We start from the raw sequence: 26,560 nt of genomic DNA, 5'->3' as shown, positions 1-26,560 counted from the left end.
ATAAGTTCCCAGGGGTTTCACAAACCACAGGCATGGCTGGACATCAGGGAGTGGCTAGACCTATCCCCTAAACCACCTCAAACTCCCCAAACCAGTATTGCCATAGTATAAAATCAGAGCCCCAAAGTTATGCACAAGCATCATCACATACGAAGTATTTTAAATGCAAACAACATTAAAGTAAACTCAAAGTCATGAAAAAGAGACTGAGGCAGATATTGTAAGGCAATGATGTATAAAAAATAACATAACAGCTTCAAGATACTTAGTCAAATAGGTGATACAAACAAACCATCCTCTTTTACTCATGTACACATGCTACTTATAACTGGCCCATGCTCTTATATACACATAGTATACTTATGATATACATATGTGATATGTATACCATATGTATACTCCTCTTCCTTTTCATTAACCTATACATATTCTGTGTATATCCACACTCTATGTGTTTAACTTTTAGCCTCAAGATCATTTCATTGACTTAATTAGTCCTTGTCCCTTAAAACAGTGTCCAAATATAAGCTAAAGCTGGTTCAAGTCTAATTTAATTCCTATGCTTATCAACTAAATGATTCACTAATTTCCCATGTTAACAGACCTCATAGTAGTAAGTGAGAACTACTTAAATATAGTAACAGAAACGCAGTAGGGAGATGCAGATAAAGAGAAAAAATCGTATAACTTAGGATCACCAAAACAGGGTTAGAACACCAAGAAGTATGTGACTAGAACAACACTAACTGATCTGAGACTATGCAGTTCATATTCTCAGGAGAAACCACAGAAATGAACCTTTATCTTAATCAAGCAGTAGTGAGAGCATGTACACAACAAGACTCCATGTAAGTTACCAATTGAAGTAAAAGGAGAAAAGGACCAACTATGTATGTCATCAAGTCTCATAGAAAATAATGGCATAAAGTTTAAACAATTCTTTGCAAATTCAGGATTTTTAAACTCCAAACAGGACATTTATCGTCAATAGCCTCAAACTAGTTCATTTCTTTTTAAAAGAAAATAAAGATCATCCTCTTGAAATAACCAGTTTCTTTTTTTCTTAACTTCCTAAGTTACCTTTAGACATTTAAACAAGCTAACTTTCCCACCTCTTTCTATTTCCATCCTTTGGTAAAATGGTGAGATTCAAGAAAGACCAATGTACCTTCATGATAGGAATACCCCCCATGGTCCATAGGCTGAGTCATGACACCCCTCACTTGGAGGGTAGGTACTATGAGTTAAGCTAGGCTTGAATGTTCCCTGCCCCCTCTTTGAGATGTCTAGAAAAGACCACCCTATGCCAAGTGGTTCAAACTGTTTCAAGTGTACTCACAACATCCTCAAACAACAACATTAAACCAATTTCAGCTTATCACTATTCATTTTTTTTTAAAACACAGACTCAGTATTCAGTTATTTCATCCCATAGTTCTAGACATGATAGGACTTTAAACACACCAACAGTATAGAGACAAACCTTATCAAACAGAGTACCACTTACCTTTTTAATCTAGGTTACACTACAATGTACACTAAAGCCTAAGTGCAACAAGTCAGTGTCCAAGAATAAAGGTTCTCACTAACCTTAGGTTAACTAAATGCCCTTTTTCCTAAATTCAAACTATGTGTAGAACACAACACAGACAGGTCCACACATAAATGTATCATACAGGTTATTTGGACATATTCATTCTAAAACAAACAAAAAAAGCAAGCAAAATGAACTCTGAAACATGAATCCAGGTCCTGATGGATAACTTACCCCTAGAATCTAGTGAATAGCCATTTTTTAGTCCCTTTAATCATGGCAGAAAATATGATAGACCCTTGCCCTTTGTTTTAACTTGGCCTTAACAGCATAAAATCTCAAGGATTCCCCAAGGCATGATAAACTCTTCCAAACCAATCCCGAGATCTTTGTGATCCCACAGTTATGAGGACAAGGTTTAGGAGACAAGGAAAAACCTCAGGGTCCTGAAAGAGAAACAGGATAGGGTGAGGTCATCACCTCCCCATCCCTCTCCTGAGTCTCACTTTCAGTAAAAAGGGATCAAAGGCCCCACTGGTCACTACCTCCAGTTCATGCCTAAGCTCACCTTTTACTCTCCCAAGGAAACCTTAACTTCGTACTTTATCCTCATACCTAATGGCAATCACCAAGACCTTGTGGTCAAGACTAGTTTGACACTACCCTTAAACCAAATTTCATCTAAACACCTAGTTGACCATATAAGTTAACAGTTTTGAATTTCCTTTTAGACATAAACACTTTGACAAGGTTTGAACATTTTAATCATTTAAAAGCTTAAGTTTAGGCTGAGCACTAGCTTTTAGACTCAAACAACTCCCATTCACCAGTTAATTAATCATTTTCAATAGTCAAGAGCACATCAGGACTCAATTATCCTTGTTAATCCCCTTAGACTTCTTTTGAAAACTCAAACATGAATTAGACATGAAAAGGGGAGGGTCTGATAACATGAATGTCAGGATTGAACTCTGTTTAAATGAACAAACATGATACACAATCATCCTAGTAGTATCTAGGTATTTTGATTCATTTTAGATAATTTATAACTGTATAATCCTACATTAGCTTCTAATGGACCATTTGGGGACCTGTTACCAAATAAATGAACCTTAATCCCAACCTTCATTTTAAGCCTTCTATATCATGTTCTAGGTGTTGTTGTTTCAAATTACCTTTAATGTATAGCCTACAACTACTCAAAGTTATTTTAAGCTACGCCAAACATATTCAAAAGACTCATATAGACTCAAACCCATTCAAATGCAAACAGATCCCTTTTAATCTTACTCTAATGCCTTAACCACGTCATGAGACCGTTGTAAGTATGCCTAGGCTCTTTAAGCTTTATTTCAGTCTAATCATGATCCCTTACTTTATCCTAATCATAACTCATGTTATCTAATTGACATAGACAAAGTATACAGACTTGTGAAAACAAATTGAAGACTCAAATTTGACATAGTCTCATCCAGAAAATAACACTGCCTTAAATGATTCAAGATAGATCATCACAGTACCTTGGCAAGTCTATTACACTCAAACAGGCTTATTATTGATTTAAGAATTCACTAAATTACTGTTATGAATCATATAATCAAATTTTTTTGTCATGATTAAGGTTTGCAGCCAAAACAGGAAACTTCAACATCCAATGAAGTATACAACAATCTGTTCAACCATATCTATAGAAACAACATCAATACATTATTTAATCTCATACAATCAATCCATATTAGCAACTAGTTACTATGGTTAAGCATGTACTTTAAAAGAAGAAAAAGTAATCCCTATTTCCACATAATCCACTGAACTTTGACCATCACCTAAACAACACATTGTCACTTAATTGAACCAAAGTAATCCAACAACAAACTAGCATCAAAACAGGCTATTATCGCACAACAAACTACTGAGAAATAACAAAAATAAGTAAAAAGGAAAAAATGTTACCTTTTAAAAGTGCAGTCGTGGTCAAAATCGAACTTGAAAGCCATTTGTGCTTCCAAAACCACGCTCAGCCACACAGACTCGAAAACAAGAAAAGAAACAAATTTTTAGAACTCGTAAAAAATGCCAGACTAAGTCGAAGTCTTAAATTTTTTATACTTAAGAGGCTTGAATTCAAAGTTTCTAGCCTTCTTGAATTTTTCCCAAAAAATTTTTTCGACCCCCTCTTTTGGTAAAAATTGTTCAAACCTTCCAAACATCAATGTGGGACAAATAATCTTTCCCAGAAAATGAACTTACAAAGCAAATCTATGGCTTAAACCACTTATCAACAAATGAACGGCCAGATCTGAGCCTTAATTGACTCGATCCAAACCCTTCATCCCCCAATCAATGGAAATCAAGCAAATGAACCCAATACAACAAAAATCAAACAATAATAATCAATTTTGACTAAGTAATTTTGAAGAAAAACAAAAGGAAAAGAAATTATTACTGATTTTGGAAAGATATAAGTAAAAATCAACAAATGAACGGCCAGATCTGAGCCTTAATTGACTCGATCCAAACCCTTCATCCCCCAATCAATGGAAATCAAGCAAATGAACCCAATACAACAAAAATCAAACAATAATAATCAATTTTGACTAAGTAATTTTGAAGAAAAACAAAAGGAAAAGAAATTATTACTGATTTTGGAAAGATATAAGTAAAAACAGCCTTTGAATTAATTCTTTGCACATAAATAACACTATAAAAGCTGTGTACTTCACACATGCACTGTGTTTTTTCCATTTTTAGGACGAGAAAGAGAAGATAGAGCAGGCGGCGGGTTAGGTTTTGCAAGAAAGGGGAAGGGGAAAGGGGCTATTTGGAAACAAAAATGAATAAGAGAAAGGGTTTCAGCCCTTAAGCTGACGCGGGCAAGCATGGCCAGGTCCTGGTCCGTTTTTGGCTGGACTCGGTCCAAAAATTTTATATAAGGCTGCCCCCTTTCTTAGTGTATACATATATATATATATGTATACCTAGTATATACGTGTATATGTATACCTAGTATATACGTGTATATATATATAGAGAGAAAAAAAATAGATAATTTGATAATTAAAATAATATTTTAACTATAGACAAAATTAGCACATAAGTACCCTATTAAAATAATTTAAAAATGGCCAACTGCGTAAGTGGGCTTAAAATTGCGAATATGTCCTTAATTGATTTTAATCCAACTGATTTCTTCAATTATGGCCAAACTTGGCCTTAATTGATTTTAATCTAACTGGTTATTTCAATTATGGCCATATTTGGACTAATTAGCAGGTTTAAAAAATTAAATTGCATTAGTGACCTTAATTAATTTAAGCCAATGAATTTGGTTATTTCAATTAAGGCCATTAAGAGGCTAATTTTACAAAAATGACCCCAATTTCCTTAAACAATGAATTGGTTAAATTAATTGTGGCCATAACAAAAATAATTAAATAATTTAAACATCAATTTGCATTAAGGATCTCCTAATTGACTAATTAAAACATTAATAGATAATTATAAATAATTTTGACAAATTACACAATTATGCAAAAAATTAAAGATTAAAGGTGTGAAATGGTTAACTATTTAAATTACTCAAACTCCTTGGATTGAGGGGAATAAAGTATTTGCTAATTTTGACTTTTTGATAATTTAAACCATTAAATAAATGATTATTATTTTAAAAACAAGATACTCTTTTTCCTCTTGATTAAATCTAATAAGCATCTCATAAATGTCATAAAAGTACCAATTAACTTCTAAATAAATTTGTGATGTCATGAAAAACCTTTCACCAATTTAAAGGAGTAGAAATATTGATACAACAACTTATAAAAATTACTTAATCACTTTAAGGTGCATAGCTCATTTTATTTATTTTCCGAGGACTCTGAGTGATTAAAAATAATTACGGGACGTAAAAAATTAGGTGTCAACAGGTTTGTCTGAATCATAACAAATCGGAGTAACCAACCTCTATCATAGTCATCCTCTGGGTCAATGAGACCTCGTGCTCCATGAGGGTACATATGCACTAGGCCACCTCGGATAACTTGTGGAATGTAGATGTGAATCAGATGATCAAGGGTAAAAGAGACTCCGACTATGTTGGTCAAAATATTAATACAATACACCAATCTCCAAACTTGCGAAGCAACTTACCCAACATAAATTCGATAACGGCGGCAAAAATCCCCTATTACCTGAGGGACAGGGAAAGAATAAACGATTGCAAAAGGGTATGTGTAAGCCAGGGAGTAACCTGCGACGTGATGGTTGATTCTTGTCCCATGACTAACTGGGATGACATCGATGTCGGCATCCAAGTTACAATCATCACGAACTTTGGGGATCATGACAGCATCAATAAGCGATTCAAAGCTCTCTACAGATTCAAGATGGTTTGAAACCTTACAATCGTTTTGGTACTTTAAGCCAGCGGGGAGAATGTCAGCGGCAAGAAACTCGAGTTCTTCTTTAGAACTAGAAGCAACCATTGGGGATTGTGGTGAAAAAGGAGATGGCGATGCGGGATTAGCAGGGGACTAAGTTAGCAGAGAAATAGAAGACATTGTCGAAAAAAGAGGTTGGAAGAAAGAGGTTTCAAAAGCTCTGATGTAGGTTTTTTCTATAGGGTTTTTGCTGTGTAAGGAAAATAAGTGCATGGCTTAATGTGAACAGAGCACTTTTCTTTTATGCACAAAAGATTGGAAGTTGAAGGCTTTGAAGTCCTGATGTCAAATGGTTTCCGAGACTGATTGCTAAAGTGGTGTAGTAATGCGCAATCGACATCGTGCAAAGTGCATCAACATCGGACAGAGTGCAGAACTGAAGAATGTCTATTCAGGCGGCAGAGCTGGACCTTCGGTGTTGCTATCATAGACCGGTTTCATTGTTGGTTCAAATCCATTCCTCAGAGTCACTGCTTTCCACTGAAAAATGGAGGGACTATCTGTATACGGTGTAAACCGGGGGTAAAATATTTGGATCCATCGACAGAAGACTGGATCAAGATAGCAGAGTTGGCTCTGAGATGTAACGTCGGTTCTAGTTCGATTAGTTGGATAGAATAAACCCGAGGGATCACCGGTTCGGGTTCGACCATTCGGATAGAATAAAGCCCGAGGGATCACAAACCGGAGGAGCGCTAGTTAATACAAACGCGAGAAATCTGACCTCTAACTGATATCTCGCCTCCCATTGCGCCGGCCGTCACAGTATCAACTGTCGAGGCACCCGAGATTGTCGGGATCACTATCTCCTGAACAGATTTAGTTACCATGTATAACTCAAACTCTTGTACTATAAATACAGAGGTGAATCCTCTCATTAGGGCATCAGATTCTCGCTTTACACACATATTTCATGCTCTTAGCTCTGTAATCACTAAACTATTCAGATTTTCTTAAGATTGGCTCGCGTTCGAGACAAAAGCGCTCCAAGCCGGACCAATTTGCTGTGTTCCTCAATTGTCAATCAAGGCTATCTCTTTTCTTTCTCTTTATGAATCTCTACTCGCTATTTCTTATTTTATTACTTTGTCAATAGATTATATCGTGTATCCTTTAATCGCGTATAAATTCAATTGTTACCTTTTTAAGGGGTAAACAGTAACTAAGACAGACACATTGAAATGGAGAGAGTCTTCCATTGCAGACGCAAAATGTGATAATTAAATACCTATATAAGCTAATAGCAATTGTAATGATCTTATTAACCCGAGCAGCCATAGGAAGATTTCGGATTTTCTACATCTTAGCATGCCTGAGTAGAACTGGTTGAATGATTACGCTTCTAATCACCATTTTTTTTTATATTAGCCTGCCTAAGATTCCATCTGCAATTTTAGATGTTTGAATCACAAGGCAGTGATGATTGGCCTGAAAATCCTGTGGCTAAAACTGGATAGCTCAACTTAGTAATGCTCTTAGGGAATAACGAATGAAAGATGCAAAAAAAGAAATGCAACCTTTAACATAGTAAAGGACCGAAGATGTCTTTGTTTTTTCTTCCATCTCAAGTATGCTGGGGCATTTTTGCATTTCTGGCGAGGGTAATGTTGCGATCGCTTCCTATTGGTCGTAGTTGGCAGTTGATCATAGTTGGGCAGTGATAGTAGTGTCTTTTCAAGATTGACATGATTATACTTGCCCATTCATTTTAGTAACAGTGAGTTAGCATTGATGGAACTTGTCAAAACACTAAAGTTGGCACATTTTCTTGCTCACTAGCATGCAGAGATACCTCAAACACAGCCTTTACTATTATAACAGGTAACTGATTGTGCTCATTTGTTCAAATAAAATGTACCTATGTTGCTCATGTTCTGTTGAGATCTGATAAAAATTGTTGTGTTTCTTCCAAGCTCGAACTTTGACCTTTGAGCAAGGATGGCAAACAGGGCGGGGTGAGGCAAGGATAGCACATAGGGGAGTAAATATCTCAAAAGGTCAATCAGCTATGAGAAATTATGGAACAAAGTCATTCAACTTTGTTTTATATTAATAAAATCACTCAACTTAGGGCTCTTCTCTTATAAAATAACTCATTCAAATTTGTTATAAAAAAAATATGGCAAGGCATATAAATTAATTTTTATGCCATGTAGACATAGACTCCACAAATAAAATAAAATTCAAGAAGACTCATATCTTATACTCGACCCACTCACCCACAAATTAAAAAATTTCTTTAGTTTTGATATTCTATACGTAATAAAATAATTTCTTCAATTCTACAATAAAAGAAAAAAAAAAGATTGAAAATTATGCTTTTTACCTCTTAATGTGATAAACTGTGTAGTGGTTAATATTCCCTTCAGTGAATTTGATGATGCATTATCTTGAAGGATCCATAGTTTTTCGGGAATGGTGGATTCCAATCTATTTGAAGCTAGATGAAGTCTTCCTAAAGCTAAAACATTTCCTGAACATTCTAGAACAGAATATGATTCCCGGTCAAGTTTAAGGCTCCAAGTTTATGTAGTAAGCTGCAGATTTCATCAAGAATTGTCCCTCTTATATTATTATGTTGCATGTAGAATTCTTGAAAATTCTGCAAACCACTCAGATTTCTACCAATGAATCCAGTTAAGTTATTTTGAGATTGGCCTAGCCACACCACTTACATCAGGTGTTACGTGGCCTAAATCCGAAGGCAGACTACCTGAGATGTTCTGTCCAATGAACCACGATATAGTTTATCACGTGAAGAGGTAAAAAACATAATTTTTCATCTATTTTGTTTTATGGAATTCTTTTCTTACGTATAGAATATCAAAATTAAAGAAATTTTTTGATTTGTGCGTGGGTGCGTCGTGTATAAGATATGAGTCTCCTTAAATTTTATTTTATTTGTGGAGACTATGTCTACATGGCATAAAAATTAATTTAGGGTGCCATTTTATAAGAGAAAAGCCCTAAGTTGAGTGATTTTATTGATACAAAACAAAGTTAAATGACTTTGCTACATAATCCTCATAGTTGAGTAGCCTTTTGAGATATTTACTCCGCATAGAGTGGGTCGTGCGGGACGGGGAAGGCCAAGCGTTAAACCTTAAGCCTTTAAAATTTCAACACGCACTGCCTAACATTTTTTCTTACTTTCAACCCTCCCTCTTAATCCTTCCCCTGACAACCCTACTTAAGTTTTCTGTGAATTTTTCCACTTTGCTGTGCTTCTTCACTTCCATTTTCTCAAAGTACTACTAAAAATATTACTAGTATGACTATGCTCAGGGTTCATTTTATTTTGTATGTTCATTTACCGTTGAATCTTGAAGAAATGTCATGTACTTTTTCTCCTTTTCTTCACAAAAAGATGTTTGTTTATCTTATACACTAAATATCAACTGTAAAACGTGTAATTTACAACATTTATATGTAAAGAGAATTATCTCCCGGTATATCTCAATCCAACTTTTGATACTCCCAATTTAATAAGGAAAAGATAACTTTATATTTTAGGCACATATAAATTCGAAAGAAAAAGTTAACAAGGTAATAAGAAAAATTAACAGACATTTACAATAGTTCATTCAAGCTTCTGTCAAAGAATATTAGTTTGAAGAGCACAAGTGAAATTAACTGCCACGACCCAACTAGTGGGCCATGACGGGTACCCGGAGCTGGCTACCGAGCACCACTCATCATGTTATCTATCATACTTAACCTGGGCATATATCATTCTCAACACAAGACTTATCATGAAACATTCTCCAAATATCTCCCCAAAACATGTATAAGTACATTAGATCACAAAGCTACAAAAATGATATACAAAATATACATTGAGAGGTCACATAACATCTACAACCCACACGTATGCATCTACGAGCCTCTAACTGGAATACTGGAATCATAGTGACGGGACAGGACCACGCCGTGCCCCATATATGTACACAAAAGAATATACCAATGGGCTGCACCTTCGGAGTAGTGGGGTGCTCCTGTAAATCTGTTGAGTAAGCTCCTAAGCATCTGCACCGTCTCTCTGTCTACCTGTGGGCATGAACATAGCATTCATAAAAGAAAAGGACGTCAGTACGAATAATGTACTGAGTATGTAAAGCATATATGCTAGCATAATAAGGAAATATAAAAGGCATAAGAAGAAGAGATAACTGTAACTGCTTGCCTCGTACGGCGGAATCATACATGCTCACTTTTACCTTTAAAACATATCACATACATATGCATAAACTGTCTGAATCAAATACATCATTAGCCCGCGTCCGGGGTAATCATGTCACGCCGCCCACTAGTGGTGTATGCCTATGCCATATAGTCATGGTGTAGTAAGCCGCCCGCCTTAGCAGTGCTGCCCGGCCATCTAGGTACGGTGTAATCATCATTATATTCCTAATACGAAGCATGCATAAAAGCTCAAGTAAAAAAAAAACTGTAACTCTATCGGAGTGACGTAAGGTTGAGAACCTCCGACTACATTATGGAATAATCATCACCACTATGCCTCACCTTGGAAGAACTAATAACATGAGGTGGGACAATAACAAGAAATAACATCAATGAAATCATAAAGAAAATAGAATTATCAAACCCATATCATCCTCATCGTCATAGAACATATCTCATCTCCATCTCATAAGAAGCTTTTAAGAATCTTTAACTTTCATCTTTTAGGATGTAAGAAGATCATGGGAATATAGAAGAGAAATCACCCTATAGGAGTCATGCCTTTGAAAGAAAGGGGACTAGCCTCACATACCTTTATATCTCTTTAACTCTACCATCTAATTGTTTGCCTTTCAAGCTCGCGATTCTACCTTTAAGAGAATTTGTACCAAAATTAGATAACCCGAAACATACTTAAGCTTAAGCTAAAGCAACTAAGGGCTAATGAAGATTTGGCGACATTTCCTTTGTTTCGACAACTTCCTCCATAAAATAAGACAACTCCCAAACATCAATAAGAACACCCATAATAACATAATCAATAAATTCTTCAAGTTAAACATTGTTTACTTCTCAAATCCACCTTCAAAGTCATCCATAACCATACCTATAATGCAACATCATATCTATTCTTCACCTAACACTCTATTCATTCTCATATAATACTCCTTTAACATCATTTGTATTATTCATCACAAGATTGTACTCATAACATGTCAAGAACTATAATTCAAGTCAAGTCATTATTCAAGAATATCACTATTTCCATATATGCACTCCATATTCTTCCTCCTTCTATAATCCAAGTCTTTCAACCACTCAATATTCTTAATAACATGAAATAAGTGCAAAACTCACCTTTGAATATGTAGGAATGGTCTTTGGATGAAGATATTCCACTTGAGAAAAACCCCAACTTCAACACTAAAGAAGTTCTTGATTTCCACAAACCCTAGAGAGCATCCTTGCACTTGATTATACTAGTTTTGGTATTTGATCTTTGATTTACCTAGGATTTATGCTAGAGAAGTGTAGGGAATGTTCTAGAGCCTTCAAGACTTGTGAGGAGAGTGAAATCTGAAAAATAAGAGCATGGTTCGTCTATTTATAGCTTAAACTAGAAAATTCTAGAGAGGCGGTTCGACGAGCGGGTCAACGGTCCGTTGACTCACGCCTGCAAATACCTGATCGCAGAAATGCAAGGATGGTACACATCGACAGTCCGTCGATATGTCGACGGCCCGTCGACCGTGACTGGTTCCTATAGACTTTTCTTGATTCAGTTCAGATTTCGTCGATTCGATCCGTTCAACTTATAGTCCAAGAATTACTGTGAATACCGTCGGTACACTTGTACATGGGGTAAGACACTCTCTGCCTTAACTTTCTCCAACGAGCTCTCCTCTCTCTCCTCAAGTGTCTTTGGAATCTTAATTAGAATCATTAAGTATCCCTTCTTACTTGTAGGGACACTATAACCACCTTAACTCGCGTTAGTCTGACTACCGCGCAACAACCCAAAATTTCGAGGTGTAACATTAACCTTGCTAATTTTTCAATCCAAATACAGGTATGAAAAGCTCTATTTATCTTTGTCAGTCGTAGATTGGTGTTTTGGATTTATTCATGTTCAATTATCAAATTGCACCAGTAAAATACCAAAGATGCTGAATTTATAAATGAACATAAGAACAAGGCAAGCATTAATGCTGCAAGGCAATAATGCATGAACGGAGGGAGTTGCTATTACTTCATCCTCTTCTTTTGCGATGTCTTCTCTTTGCCTCAATTTTCTTAACCATCCTATATGCTTCTTCGTTGACAATTGTCACAAACCATTTTGGTCTCCCTGTTAAGAAAATCACACATACCATAAACAACCCACACACCAGTCCACAACTATATCTTATCAACACAGCTTTCCAATCCATAAAACCTAGATCTTCTTCTTCTTCTTCGTCAGGCACAATAGAAGGAGGCATCCCATTATCTCCACAGTTTCTTGACAAGGGAAATCCACATAATCCAACATTTCCAGAATATGAATCATTTTGCAAATGTATCAAGTTGTGGACCTCTAGGTATGTGTCCCATCAAATGGTTCTGTGACAGATTCATGATAGCAAGAGACTTCAGCGTCGCAAGTTCTTGAGGAATATTCCCCGACAGTTGGTTCCACGATAGGTCTAATGACTCAAGAACAGACAAATTTCCAAAGGACTTAGGAATAGGTCCAATAAGGCTGTTAGGGGACAAATTCAACCCGCGAAGTGAACCAAGATTGCCAATCGATTTTGGTATACCACTTTCAAATTTGTTACTTGAAAAATCAATGGTTGTGAAGATAGAAAGAATCCTCACAAGTTCAATTTGCTGCCCTTTTATAGCCACTGTTAGGGGTGTACATGGATCGGGTTGGTTCGAATTATTTAAACACCAAACCAAACCAATTGCGTCAGGTTTTTAAATTTATACACCAAATCAAACCAATAAAATTCGGGTTTTTCCTATTCGGTTCTCTAGGGTTATTCGGTTTTTTTGGATTTTTTTCGGAATGGTCTTGATGCATAACACATAACTTTTACTTCAAATATTTCTTTAGTCCTAGTAAGATACAACTATATAATTAAGGTGTTTCATAAGAAAATAACACAAAATGTGAGAAGAGTGATGACATTGTATAAAATTTTTCAACAAAAGATAATAAAATCGGTTAAAATAAATATTGCTAATTAATAAGCCATAAAGTGAATGACCATAATTTAAAAATGCTAAGTCATGCTAAAATAAGTATGGCTAATAAGTATTAATTACATGACAAGAAAAAAAAACTTAAGTTATGTATTTTCACTCTCTAAACCGATTATGCAAAACTAAATAATAGATATCCAACATTATTATAATTCCTAGTGGTAAATTGAATTTCTTTTGTTAGTATTAGTGTTGAGTTGGTTTTGGTTTGGACTTTATATGAGTTACTAACATCCATAGGATATAAAACTTATTGGCATTCAAAATTCTAAGTTCAAGCTTGAATAATATGATAACAGATAAAAAACTACGAAAAAAATTAAGAGATATTTATAAATTACATTACAAATAAATATTTTTATGTATAAAATATTTTAAAAATTGAATACATGTAATGTCGGGTTGATTTGGTTCGGTTTGACTTTTTTTTAGCTAAAACCAAACCAATTATGGTTGGGTTTTTTTTTTCAACCCTAAACCAAGTCAAACCAAACCACTAGTCGGCTTTTTTCTTGGTTTATCGGTTTGGTGCGGTTTGTCAGTTTACTTTGTACACCCCTAGTTACTGTCAAGGAATCATGGGATAGCATTTCTCCAATATACGTTAAGGGAGTTCCCATTTGATCTACTATTATCAGGGATTTCAAGTTCCTAAAAAACCTTTCTGACAGATTCCCGGTGAAGTCATTGTAAGAGAGATTAAGGATTTTCAGCTTTGAGAATAAGACTTGGTTTGTTGAAGTGTTAATAGGGCCATGTAACCTATTGGATCTCAAACTGAGAACCTGCAGCTTAGGAAGTGATCCCAATTATTTGGGAAATGTATCACTCAACAAGTTTTCTTCAATATCAATTACTTCCAACGCTCTGCAATTGGCCAGCTTTCGTGGCAACATTCCTTCTAGTTTGTTCTTCCCAGAGTAGTTCCCTTACCAAAATTAATTGGAATTGTCCCACTAAAATGATTGTCGTGCAGGTCCAACACTGAGAGACTTGTGCTCATGTTTACCAAACATTTTGGAATTTCACCACTTAGGCTGTTGTTGGACAAATCAAGAATCACAAGGGAACTCATTTTGCATAATGTTGAAATTAACTTCCCCGTGAAGTTATTGTTTGAGACTATAAAGAATCGCAAATAGGGAGGTGGAGCAGGTAATTCTCCTTGAATCAAGTTAGATCCAATGTCAAGATAAATAAGATTCTCGAGGTGATCAAGTGGGTCGATAGCAGTTAGAAAGTTGCTAGAAAGATTCAAATAAGACACCGAGACTTGCCAGTTAGACCATGCCCAATCAGGAAGTTCTCCATGGATCTTGTTGTTGGAAAGATCTAAATGTCAATTGTTTTTTGCAGCTCGTAAGAAATTTAATTCCCTTATATTGCAAGAAGATGCATACAAACTTCCGATATAACTGGGCAAGGTCACATCTTTCTGGCTTGAAAATACCATCAGATTGTTAAAAGAAAGACCAAGGCGTCTAAGTTGTTTGCAGTTTGAAAGCATGGCAATATCTAGACCACCAGAAAGGTTGTTTGTAGAAATATCTACTGTTGTCAAGTTCACAAGTTTAGAAAATGATGTTGGAATAGGTCCATGCAGCTTATTCTCACCCACATCAAGAACTTCTAGCAAGTTGTATCTAACTTCCTTAAGTTTACCACTAAGTTAGTTGGCTCTCAAAATTAAGTATTTTAAGGAAGGAAGATCAAATATCCAAGATGGTATTTCCCCACTAAGCGAGTTATCTACTAGGAAGAGCAAGATGAGGTTGGGGAATCCAGTGGTGATAGAAGGAATAGGACCCGTTATAGAACAATTAGCGAGCTCTAAACTCTCCAGCTTTGTCAGGTTTGTAATTGAGGATGGAAAAACCCTGAAAATAGGTTATATGACAGGGATAAAGATTTGAGCTTGGTGAAGTTGCTGAAAATATTTGGAATGTCGCCAGTAAGGTTGTTAGATGAAATATCAAATTCAACAAGTTGTACCAGATTTGAGATTGTTGATAGCAGTGAACCATTGAAGTTGTTCGATAGGAGGCGCAAATTATTGAGTTGTATGAGATTCCCAATAGATTTAGGAATGGTTCTAGAGAAGTAGCGGCCTGAGAGAAGTAGTGATGAAGAGATGTATGTTGAGGTGAGGTAAAGCTCCCTCAATTGGATTAAGTTTTGAAGGAACATTTTGAAAGTGTGAGGTCCAAATCTCAACTCCTCAAGACCTATAGAAAGATCAAGCGAAATCAACTTAGATAGATTCAATAATTGTGATGGTATTCTACCTAAAAAACCCAAACGCGAGAGGGTAAGATGTGTCAATCTCGGAAATAAGCCAAATTTGCTTGAAATTTGGGAAGGGGAGAAATCATTGTATGCTAAATTAAGCTTTTGAAGATGAGAAATTTTGAAGAGGGAGCTGTTGGAATCAATTGTTCCGTGAAGTTGACTGCAAATAAGATCGAGCCCAGTTATTTGACCTGTAACTCTATCACATGTTACTCCATCCCAGGTACAACAATTAGTGCTTCTATTCCAAGAAAGTGTCTTTGGATAGGGAAAGTGACCATTGAATTCACAATTAGCAGAAGAAGAGTCATCCACGGCCAATTTTTGCTTCAACTTTTGCAAAGCCAAGCTCTGGCTTTGGCGACATAAATGACTTGAAAAGATAACAATTGGATGTTGCAACACAAAAACAAGAACAAGAAATAGGCAGCCCATAGTTGGAGAACATGTGAATAATTCGAACTGGGTAAGAGCAAGATTTTATACCTCAAGAGTTTCAGAAATATCTCCTGACTTCTTCTAGAACAAGTAAAATCAGTGTCATTGATTGTCAAATCTTGAAGCAGCTAAGCAATTTGCAATCAAAAGTTCATAGAGTTTTGTCTATATCTTGAATGTCAACTCTATTTTTCTGTTTGACTGATGGTTTGATCACGCTAGATAGGAATTCATTTATTTGTATGGTCTATCTTTGACATTCAACATGGATGGAATTATTTATTGCGACTGTACAAATGACAAGACACCCGACACCTAATGATCACTGAGATAAAAAGCATGAGAGATCAAAATTCAAATCCCGGTAGAGGTTTTATACCTCATGAGGCTCATACATATCTCCTTGACTCCTTCTAGAACAAGTAAAATCATGTCATTGATTGTCAAATCTTGAAGCAGCTTAACAATTTGCAACTAATAGTTCATACAGTTCTTTTCATATCTTAAATGTCAACGCTATTTTTTTCTATTTGACTGATGGTTTGATCACGCTAGGCTCCCCATTAGATAGGAATTCATTCATTTGTATGGTCTTTCTTTGACATTCAAAGTGGATGGAATTGTTGATTGCGACTGTACTAATGACAAGACACCCGACACCTAATGATTTGATCTAGTGACCAATGAAGTGAGATAAAATGCATTAGAGATCCAAAGTCAAATCCCGGTGCTGGCGGAGATTTTATACCTCATAAATATCTCCTTGAATCCTTCTGGAACAAGTAAAAAGCCGTTAAAGCTCAATACATGTTTGTATATATCTTATATGTGAATTCTATTATAGTATAATATTTCTTTCTGATTAGCGGTTTGTCTAGCAGGCTCCCTTTATTTGTGTTGTCTGTCTTGGACATTTGAAGCGAAGAAATACATCAGCAAGATGCTAATGCAATTAATGATTGCGATTGAGGTTGTAAAATTGACCTAAAGGAGTCTACGAAGACATGGTTATCTACTTAGTTCACAATGTGGATCACCACTTGGTTGATAATACCGGTACAACTGTTGAAAAAAATTGAGTCCCTTAAGTCTACAGTTAGAATTATTTTCATCCCTCTAATATTATACTGGACGTGTGACATCCTCTGAGTTCTCAAAATGGAGACAGTTTTAGTCCTTCGAATGAATTATGTCAAGTACTATGGCGTCATTTGGTATGCTGCATAAGCATAAATAGTGCTGGGATAAAAATTTAGTACCATCCTATCCCTTGTTTGTTTACTAATCCTTGGATAAGTTATACAAGGGTTAGAGCTGACAAAATTTCATATACATATAGAGGAAGAAAAAACTCCTGCTATATTTGGTAAACAAAAATCTCCTACTACGTTTCGTCAATATAGGTCTAATTTCGTATATATATATATGTAATTCTCCCTTACATTACAAAGATAGAGAAAAATGAAATCGAAAACTCCCAAACAAAGCAAAAAATAAAAAGTCGTTGCATGCTTATTAGGAATAGAAGTTAGCTGAAAGGTTCTTTTGTAGCCAGATTTAAGAATATGATTTTACATGATCTCATCCACATTATGAGTTTTCCTAAGTTCCACCATATTTCAAAAACTTTATCTACTCAAATTCAAGCAAGTTCTCAAAATCATCCGTGTTCTTAATTCAAACTTTCTTACCTCTTTTCTTTTTTTGGATATGTCTTTTTTTTTTTTTTTTTTTTTTTTTTTTTTAAATTTAAGTTCAAATTCAAGTGTTTTAATCTCAATTCAAGTATTTTTATCTTTCATATCAAATTCCAAAATTTATATCTCAATTCAAATATCTTACAATAGTACTTATTAATAATGTCTTAACTTTGCCAAGTATTACGTCCAGAATATAGATGACATGGAGCAAATTCAAGTTGAATTCTCTTGTAATTGAATTTGTATTTATTAAAATAAAAAATAAAAAAAGAGTAAAAGTAATTTATTCTTCGAAATTTGGATTTTCCGGGAGTAGTGACTTTTGTGTTGGTTGTTTTATGGTTTTTCTGTAAGAAAATATAGTTATGTCACTTTTGTAAAATGAAGTCATAGGTAATTTATTCGCTATATAGGTGATACTCATCCATCGTTGCAACTCCAAAGATGAAAACATATATATTCACCCTCTTAAAGCTATTATTGAAGATTGTAAATATTTGTTGAAAGCCGAAAAGGTTACTATTGAACATACTCAAAGGAAGATAAATCAATGTATTAATTTTCTGCAGATGAAGGTCACATGAGATGAAGATTTCTAATGTAAGAAGATGCATTCAACAAAATTTATCTTTTCTCCCAATAGATTTTAGCCATGTGACGTTTGAAAGATTTTACGTTCATTAGGGCTCGTTGGACATACAAAGTTTTTGCGTTTCTCAAAAGATTTGTTTGGTTTATACATTGTATTTCGTTGTCATATTTTTACTCCAACTTGAAATTGAGCTTTTGAAATTTAAAAAATTGATTTTAATCACTTTTCAAGTAAAAAACAAATTTTCACACCCACGAAATTTCAATATTTTTTCAAGTGAAATACTTGTTTTGAAATTTAAAAAATTGATTTTAATCACTTTTCAAGTAAAAAACAAATTTTCACACCCACGAAATTTCAATATTTTTTCGAGTGAAATACTTGTTCAAACAGAATTTCATTTTGCAACTTAAATTTTATTTTCCAAATATGTCTTTCAAATTAAGTTCAAAATATTACTTTCTTTTCGAATATCGCCAGATTCATGTACGTAGTCTTTTTGTTTTCTTTTTTCTTTTTCTCTCAGCGGCAGCACAGTGAAGACCAAGAAAATGGCCAACAGAAACAAATTATCTCCTTTTCTTCTTATCTGGATCCTCGTTCTATTTGGAACCCTAATTTTCATTCTGGTATTTCTCACTTCTGGCTTGTTCTGTTCTACTAACATTCCTTTTGCTGTGAAATCCTTTTATTATGTCTATTCTATTCTGCAGAACCGATTAGGTGATACAGGGGTCTCATCGGAGCGTAAAGACATTAATGTCGACCAGAATCATGAGGTACAATTTTGGGTTTACAGATTAGTAATTGTTTCATTTTTTATTCACAGACATTTCGTGATTATTATTGTTGTAGGCAAAAACATCAGAAGATTTGGAGAGCGTGACACATAAAGTATACTTTGATGTCGAAATTAATGGAAAACCTACTGGTAATTTTCCTTATTCATAGCCATATATAGAAGGCAAGAAATTTCGATAACTCAGAAAGCTGCTACGCGACTGTGAGGTGTCACGGGTTCGAGCCACTGGAAATGTCTTTGTAAACGCAAGGTAAGGCTGCGTACAATAGACCCTTATGGTCTGGCCCTTCCCCGGATCCCGCGCATAGCGAGAGCTTAGTGCACCGGGCTGCCCTTTATAGCCATATATAGAAGAGAAATTAAAAAAAATGCCTTTTAGTTTGATCAAGTTTTACTGTTTGCTGAGAGTATTGTAGATTGATTTGATTTGTTTTGTTCTTCAGAAGAAAAATAAAGTTTGGTGTAGGTCAGAATGAGTAAATGGTAGATTATTCTTTCTGTTTATTTTGCTATGGTGATGAATTTTGCTTTGTTCCTACAAACAATTTCATGGATCGATTTGATAAGTGAATAGTGGAACCCTAGCTATGTCCTCGGCGTGTACTCTTCTAATTATACTAATGGCTTTTACTCTGGGCTTCTCTCCTTTTAAATCGCTAGCTAGAAACAAAGAAAAGAAAGAAGGAAAAGGAAAGCACAAGAAATGAGCGAGGGAGCTTTTATATTTAAATAGTTAGGGCCAAAGTTTTAAGATTTTTTATTAGAACGGAGTAAGAAATACATCACAATTTCACTGACCACTTACATGATGTTGGAAGATGGAATCTCCGGCGTCACTGAGCTGGAAATGTTGAAGTAGTATAACAACAACAAACAACAACATACCCAGTGTTGAAGTAGTATCCTCTTCAAGATTAGAGTTCAGTTAGCAGTCATGTCCATGTCTAGCATTAAGGGGTATTTGGTTGGTTGTATTAATAGTGGTACTCCTGCACATAATTAGACAACAGAAGTCAAATAAGAAAAGAACATCGGCGCACAAATAATGAAGTGTTGGGTGGGCAACGTAAATATTCTCCGCTTGACTAATACAAAGTTTGGTTGGCGGATTAAACTTAATACATGTATAATGTGTGAGAGAATCTATGTATTATTTTAAGCGAGATATAACGTGGAATAACAATACATGTATTAGCAATATATAAAGTATCTAAATACAAAAATACTCTTAAAGAAGGTAACGTGCATACCATTCCATATATTATTAATCGTTGCATAACAATTTCTATAATATTATTTAAGGATAATTTCAGAGAGAGGTTTCGCCTAGTAACACTAACCTTCCTTATGGTTTACAATATTACGGTTACTTTGCTTATCTTGTAATAAATTCTTTTAGCCTATTTATTTAAAAAATCAAAATGACGGAGGTAAGTAATATCATGAACTATAAGGGAGATTAGTGTTACGAAGCGAAACCTCAAGTTAGGTCTCTGGAATTATCCCTATCATTTACTGTATGACCAATTCATGCAATATAATTCCTACATAGCTACATGAATCAGAAAATTATACATTGTTTTTAAGATTATAGATATGAACAGTTTCTCCTTGCTCCTATCCAAAATAATGTCTCATTCAAGTGGAATGTTGTCTAGTAGTCACATTACTCGCTTTTAATTTATGTTGCCTTTCAAATTTTATTTCACGACTAAAGCACAGAGGTAATAATAAAATTAATGTAAAGTTACCAGTTTCAAAAAAAAAATAATAAAATTAATGTTTACAATGTGTTGAACAAACTCAATTAGATGTTGACTTTAGAGAAAAATTATTAGCGTGCATGGTGAATCATGAATCGGGTAACTTTATTGAATCATGGTGATGCATTGGGTCAATCAGGACTTTCGGTCAAATTAGCTTCCATCTTTTTCTGATGAAGAAAATTAGCTTGCAACTTTATGGGGTGAAATGGTGCAAGAGCACTGATAGCTGATTTTCAGACTCCCATTTAACCAATGGCCTAAGTTCATAAATTTTGTAAAATTTAGCCATACACTAGTGAAGTTGCAAAAATCCGCATCCGAAGTAACAAATTTTGTCTGAAGTTTGGCACATCGCTTGTGTAAGCAAATTTTTGACATTCGCGTCAGAAGTTTGGCTTGCTAAGACCAAACTTCCAACATACACATATGAAGTTTGGCTTGCCAGATATTTATGTCTTAACTTTTGACCCAAAGTTATACATGTCCATTTACTAAAGAACTGGTCATGAATCGTCATACAGTCATTATCTAGTAATAATAGATTATAGGATGAGGTTATCTAGTAGCCTTAACAAATAAAAGGACAAAAACCAATTGAAGGGCATAAATCAAACAAGTACCAAGTGTAGCTCGGTTAATTTAACAACCATCAGATGTGAATACAAGATAATCAAGATAAAGGTTTCATATCAATCATGTACAACTTTCATGTATTGGCATTTTTTTCAATGTAATAAAAAGGACGCTTGCATACAAAAGGCATAATTAAAGAATATTACTCTTGCGTTTAAAAAATTTTCATTATATAGGAGGTATCAACAAACTGATGATACCTACTGTCCAAGCTTGTCATGCTGCAAATTAAGTTGGTCATGAATGTAAGAAAATTTCTCCTTGTACAAAGTTTGGACAATTTTACCATTATTAAAAAAAGAGAAAAGTTCTGCTGAAGCTTTTGTACCTGCAAATTGAAGAGGAAGGAGAAGGAGAAGGAGGAAAAGAAAACAGCAAAGGGAGGCCAGATAAACCCGTCTTAAGTTTGTCAACACTGGATATCAGTTAAATGATTTGAAAAACTGGATATAGGTTAAATAGCAGGGTAGAAACTGGTGCAATTCCAAATGCATAGATAGCCAATTTTGGGACCCATATTTAAGGCATAGTCATATTGTATACATTTTTGTAAGTTTAGCCACTTCAGAATCAACTTCCTACATACGGGACCGAAATTGCAATAACCTGCGTCCGAAGTTACAAATTTTGCTGAAGTTCGACATATTGCTTATGCAAGCAAAATTCAGACATACGTGACTTACTTCAAATGTTAGCCTGAACTGTAGACATTTTCGTCTGAAGTCCCCACAGTTCTCCTTCTGCTACTCCAATGTCTGAAGTTCCCACAATACTCCTTCTGCTACTCCTACAGTTATGTCGAACGCATAGTCGCTTGAGGTTCTGATACATGTGATGAATAAATATCTACTTTTCTTTGGTTAAATTGGTTTATAACGTTATAAAAAATTTAAATACCTGATTTGTTAAATGGCATTGATTTAATAAGAACCAATAGCATTATATATTGAGAATTAGTTTGTACCTTGCATTTTGTTTTGTTAGGTTAGGTTATGTTTTAGTTATGGTGGATGTAACTGTGAACATATTTTTGTTAATGAGACAAGTGTTAGTTTCTATATATAGTGATACTACATTGTACTAAACCATTATTATCAGCTCCTACTTTCTATAGCATCAATGGAATTTTACTAGTCACTAGTCGTTGCTCAATTAACGGGTTGGTTACGAAGAACAAGGAGGAGAAAGGAGGAGGAGAAGATGGAGAAGAAGAAGATGACACTACGGAGGAGGAGCTAACAACCTTTAGTCTGAAGTTTGTCAACACTGGCTATCAGTTAATTTTGAAAAAAATGGTTATAACTTAAATAGTGGGTAAAAACTGGTTACGGGGTGAAATTAACATGGTGGAAGTTGTCACTAATTGCTTGAATAAGATCCCACGTGCCTAATGCTTTAAATTGACCAACTGACGACAACATTGCCCCATTAAACCTATTGTCTTAACTCTTGAATATCATAAAATTCTAATTGATATCATAAAACTCTAATTGTTGTTCACAATACATGCAATTACAGATAAATCTAATGTAGTTAAAGCAGGTTTTTGTAATGATTGGCCGATCTATTTCAGTTGTTACATAGGTGGAAGAGTTTCTTATAATTTGTTTTGATTTTCTTCTGAACTAATCTTTTACATATTGGTTTCTTTCCTTTCAGGTCGTATTGTCATGGGCCTCTTTGGCAAAATTGTCCCGAAGACAGCAGGTAGTCCAGCTTGTGCAGAATTATGTTGTCTCTTTTTTGGCATTGTACATTATCTTGTAAACTGCATTGATGAACTTGCTGTATATTTATCTTTTTCTGCAGAAAACTTCAGAGCTCTTTGCACGGGTAGCCAAGTAACTTTTGTTCCCTCTTCATACTCATGCATTTAACTACTATTTCTCATGCAAATTTACAAAAAATGTATCATAAATGAGATCCATTTTTCTGAGAGATTCAGATCCACAACAATGCTCTTTCTCTGAACATCAAGTTAATAATTAAGGATACCATTCTGGAGATTCTTACAAATTTGTGCTCTCGGATAACATGACTAATTTCGTTACTTTAGGAGGGAACCCAGCAGTGAAATAAAAGCAATAACCAAGCTAGTTATATTGTATTGACAAAAACAGAGAATACTTATATTACATTTGAGGTAGAAAGAGAGATATTCTATGCTGAAAAGGATTAAACTCATGTCCGTGCTGTAAGGTATGTTGGAGCCAAAAGCAGCTACTCCTAATTGCCACAGGTCATTGCTGATGCAAGGACTAAAATGCTCTTTCTTCTTTGAGTAATTTATTTCAAGACACAACTACATTTGCATGAGGGAATTTTTGTTATCTATTTGTTTCTATGATGTCCCTTCTAGCATTTCTAGGGTGTTTGGCCAAGCTTCTGGGAAGCCAAAAGTATTAATTAAGGTGTTTGACTAAGCTTTTAGGGAAAAAATAAGTGCTTTTGAGTAGTAGCAAAAACTGTTTCTAAGAAGCTGGAAAAAGTAGTTTTTCCGGCGATGCACTTTTGGAACCTTGGTCAAGCATAAAGCGGTGCTCTGATATTGGTAATAGCGTTTTTTAAAATTGAATAGCCAAGCACAAACTTCTACTTTTTTCCAGAAACTCTCCTACAAAAATACTTTTCAAAATAAGTAGATTTTGGAAGCTTGAGCAAACAATCTATTCACTTCTCCTTAATCTCTTCTAGACATGGAGGAAGAAAAGGAAAACCATCAGCTGAGGGGGAATCATTTCAGATTTCAGATACTGCTTGCTAGTTATTTAGGGGGTCTTTTGGCTAGAATGACGTCAGACAAGGAGGGTTGTAAAGTATAGATATCAAGCACTTGCCTCAGATGGAAAATAAATGCATAAAGCTCACCACATTTCTACTGCATTAGCATCCATTATGCACACTAATGTTAAAGTTACCAATCTGGCAAACATATATCACTCAACTTGTAGGGGAAAAAGGAACTGGGAAAGCTGGCAAGCCTCTCCATTACAAAGGTAGCACTTTCCACAGGATCATACCTAGCTTCATGATCCAAGGAGGCGACTTCACTTGTGGTGATGGGCGAGGTGGAGAGTCAATATACGGTGAAAGCTTTCCAGATGAAAACTTTGACCTAAAACACACTGAACCTGGTGAGGTTTGACTGTTCAATAGTAGTTGGTTGTTGAGTTGGTTGTTGCCTTCTTTTGTATCTTGTGTTTATTTGATGGTGCTAGATGCGCTTTCCGTACGGGGAAGTGTTTTTGGACAGAATGGTTTTTCATCCACTGATAAGACTTTTGTTTTGGGAAAAGGTATTCTGTCAATGGCAAATTCTGGACCAGACTCCAATGGATCTCAATTCTTTATCACAACTGTAACCACTAGCTGGTATTCAACTAAATCCTTGTTTTCATTTATCTATCTTTTATTGTTCGTGGTTAAGCATATACTGAATTTTGGGCCACCTCTCAAACTGTTTACTTCCGTTCCATGGTTAGGTTGGACGGGCATCATGTTGTCTTTGGGAAGGTGCTGTCTGGGATGGATGTTGTCCACAAAGTTGAAGCTGAAGGGAGAGGAAGTGGAACCCCGAAAACTGTAGTTAAAATATCAAATAGCGGTGAACTACCTCAGTGATTCAATTTTCCATGTATCAGAATACCTTAAATGCTTGGTTAGTGCTTACCTCGAGCAAAAGCCAGTTTCGTACACCATCAAGAAATCGGTTACGGAACTATGGAAGCTTGTGTTAGAACGGCCCTTTGAAACAGGATTGCGCCTGCTGCGTAGAATAGACAAGGCTCATTTTATGAAAATTGTTGTAAAACCTTTGCTTTTATATTTATTTCATAAATGATTTTGACTGAATTATATGTAACATATACCATAGAAAGATATGTTATTGAAATTTCCATTTCGCCAGAGAATCACTTTGTTACAAGCGAAACTTTTGCAATGGTATCATGATTCTGCCAAACAAGGCATTACTCATTCAGTGTGGTCGAAGTTGCCACACCAATTTTACATATTCAAGCAGCGTAGACTAGCAACTCCGATGGATAACATTCTTGAAGACTGTACAAGCAGTACCAGATGATTTTTACTTGAGGAAAGTAATAAATAAATGCTTTTGAAATGCACAAGCTCTATGTTTTGACTAGGTTCACGTCCTTTGATTGTGAATGCTATTCTATTTCTAGATTACAGAGCAACAACATCAGGTAGTAAAACAATTCGCAGTAGGGAAGATATTGAGGGCATAATTCGTGATATTTCAACCAAAAGTGTTGAGTACAATAAGCGCACTAGCAAGAAACTAGAACTATTATGATAAATAGAAAAACTAAGAGAAGCATCAGTGGTTGTTGGTCTCGTCTCCGATGGCATCGTTTTCCTGATGAAAGATGGTTGAGAAATTGGTGGAAAGGTCAGAATAGAGAGAAACGACCTTAGAGATATTGGCATTAAGCTCCTGAATCAGGCCCACGTTCTGCACCATATTATCGTTGGTTCTAGACTGATGATTCTCGTTGACTTGCTGAATCAACAATCTGTTCCGATCCAACACCGACTGCACCTGCTTGAATCTGTTGGAGAAATTGTTCCACATCTCTGAGTTTCCTTCCGACACACTCTCTTCAGTTGTTGCATTTTGTTGACCATGGCGCTTTAAGTTTGAGGTGTTGTCTTCCATGCTGGATGAAGAATCAAATATCCAGCGGTTTTACTCAAACCCTATGCTCTGTTTTCTGGGCTAGTGTAGATAGATAGATACATATCTTGTGCAAGATCAGATATTTTCCTTGTGCTTGTGGCACCTCACACAGATGATGACTAACCAACCGTGATGAGGCTCACGCGACAATCGTTATTAGAAAGAAGGTGAAGGATTGCCGGCCACGCGCTGAGGAAGAGAGTTGAGACGGAAATATCTTATCATGGAGGGTTATTGGACGGCATTAAAATAATGAAAAAGTGCAAAAAGTCTACAATAAAAGGTTTGCTTGGAAATCAAATAAAATAGAAATATCTACTCCCAAGAGGTACTTTTGTTCTTCCCAATTTGACCATTCCTTTTCTTTTTCTTCCTATGGATGTCAATTTTAATTTAAAAGGTGTATTTTTGTTAAAAATAAAGATTGTGAAGCTAAAATTTAACAAGAATATTGTTCTG

General features: G+C 35.3%; 3 protein-coding genes across 3 annotated transcripts; 1 reads left to right on the top strand and 2 right to left on the bottom strand.

Annotated features, from left to right (window-relative positions):
- Positions 1 to 14,159: 14,159 nt before the first annotated feature.
- Positions 14,160 to 15,949, bottom strand: LOC132029846 (receptor-like protein 9DC1). The gene has a single exon (XM_059419230.1). The coding sequence runs from the start codon at positions 15,904 to 15,906 to the stop codon at positions 15,031 to 15,033; it is 876 nt and encodes a 291-aa protein (XP_059275213.1). The 5' UTR covers positions 15,907 to 15,949; the 3' UTR covers positions 14,160 to 15,030.
- A 2,715-nt stretch (positions 15,950 to 18,664) lies between these two features.
- LOC132054093 (peptidyl-prolyl cis-trans isomerase CYP19-4-like) lies at positions 18,665 to 25,313 on the top strand. Its single transcript, XM_059446161.1, has 8 exons — positions 18,665 to 18,830; positions 18,915 to 18,980; positions 19,057 to 19,132; positions 23,062 to 23,109; positions 23,212 to 23,235; positions 24,354 to 24,536; positions 24,699 to 24,774; positions 24,885 to 25,313. The coding sequence occupies exons 1-8, from the start codon at positions 18,753 to 18,755 to the stop codon at positions 25,021 to 25,023; spliced, it is 690 nt and encodes a 229-aa protein (XP_059302144.1). The 5' UTR covers positions 18,665 to 18,752; the 3' UTR covers positions 25,024 to 25,313.
- A 324-nt stretch (positions 25,314 to 25,637) lies between these two features.
- LOC132054102 (protein EARLY FLOWERING 4-like) lies at positions 25,638 to 26,357 on the bottom strand. The gene has a single exon (XM_059446167.1). The coding sequence runs from the start codon at positions 26,078 to 26,080 to the stop codon at positions 25,742 to 25,744; it is 339 nt and encodes a 112-aa protein (XP_059302150.1). The 5' UTR covers positions 26,081 to 26,357; the 3' UTR covers positions 25,638 to 25,741.
- Between the last annotated feature and the right edge of the window lie 203 nt (positions 26,358 to 26,560).

This window comes from Lycium ferocissimum, chromosome 1 (genome assembly GCF_029784015.1).
Source record: "Lycium ferocissimum isolate CSIRO_LF1 chromosome 1, AGI_CSIRO_Lferr_CH_V1, whole genome shotgun sequence".
Taxonomy (NCBI): Eukaryota; Viridiplantae; Streptophyta; class Magnoliopsida; order Solanales; family Solanaceae; genus Lycium; species Lycium ferocissimum.
This window is presented reverse-complemented; position numbering and strand designations above follow the sequence as displayed.

What these genes read in the sequence shown, in the direction of transcription:
- LOC132029846 (XM_059419230.1), bottom strand. Translation starts at nt 15,906, where the DNA reads ATGGGCTGCCTATTTCTTGTTCTTGTTTTTGTGTTGCAACATCCAATT.
- LOC132054093 (XM_059446161.1), top strand. Translation starts at nt 18,753, where the DNA reads ATGGCCAACAGAAACAAATTATCTCCTTTTCTTCTTATCTGGATCCTC. An exon ending in AATTAATGGAAAACCTACTG is followed by an intron (nt 19,133 to 23,061) that starts GTAATTTTCCTT and finishes CTTTCCTTTCAG; the next exon opens with GTCGTATTGTCATGGGCCTC. An exon ending in CTTCAGAGCTCTTTGCACGG is followed by an intron (nt 23,236 to 24,353) that starts GTAGCCAAGTAA and finishes CTCAACTTGTAG; the next exon opens with GGGAAAAAGGAACTGGGAAA.
- LOC132054102 (XM_059446167.1), bottom strand. Translation starts at nt 26,080, where the DNA reads ATGGAAGACAACACCTCAAACTTAAAGCGCCATGGTCAACAAAATGCA.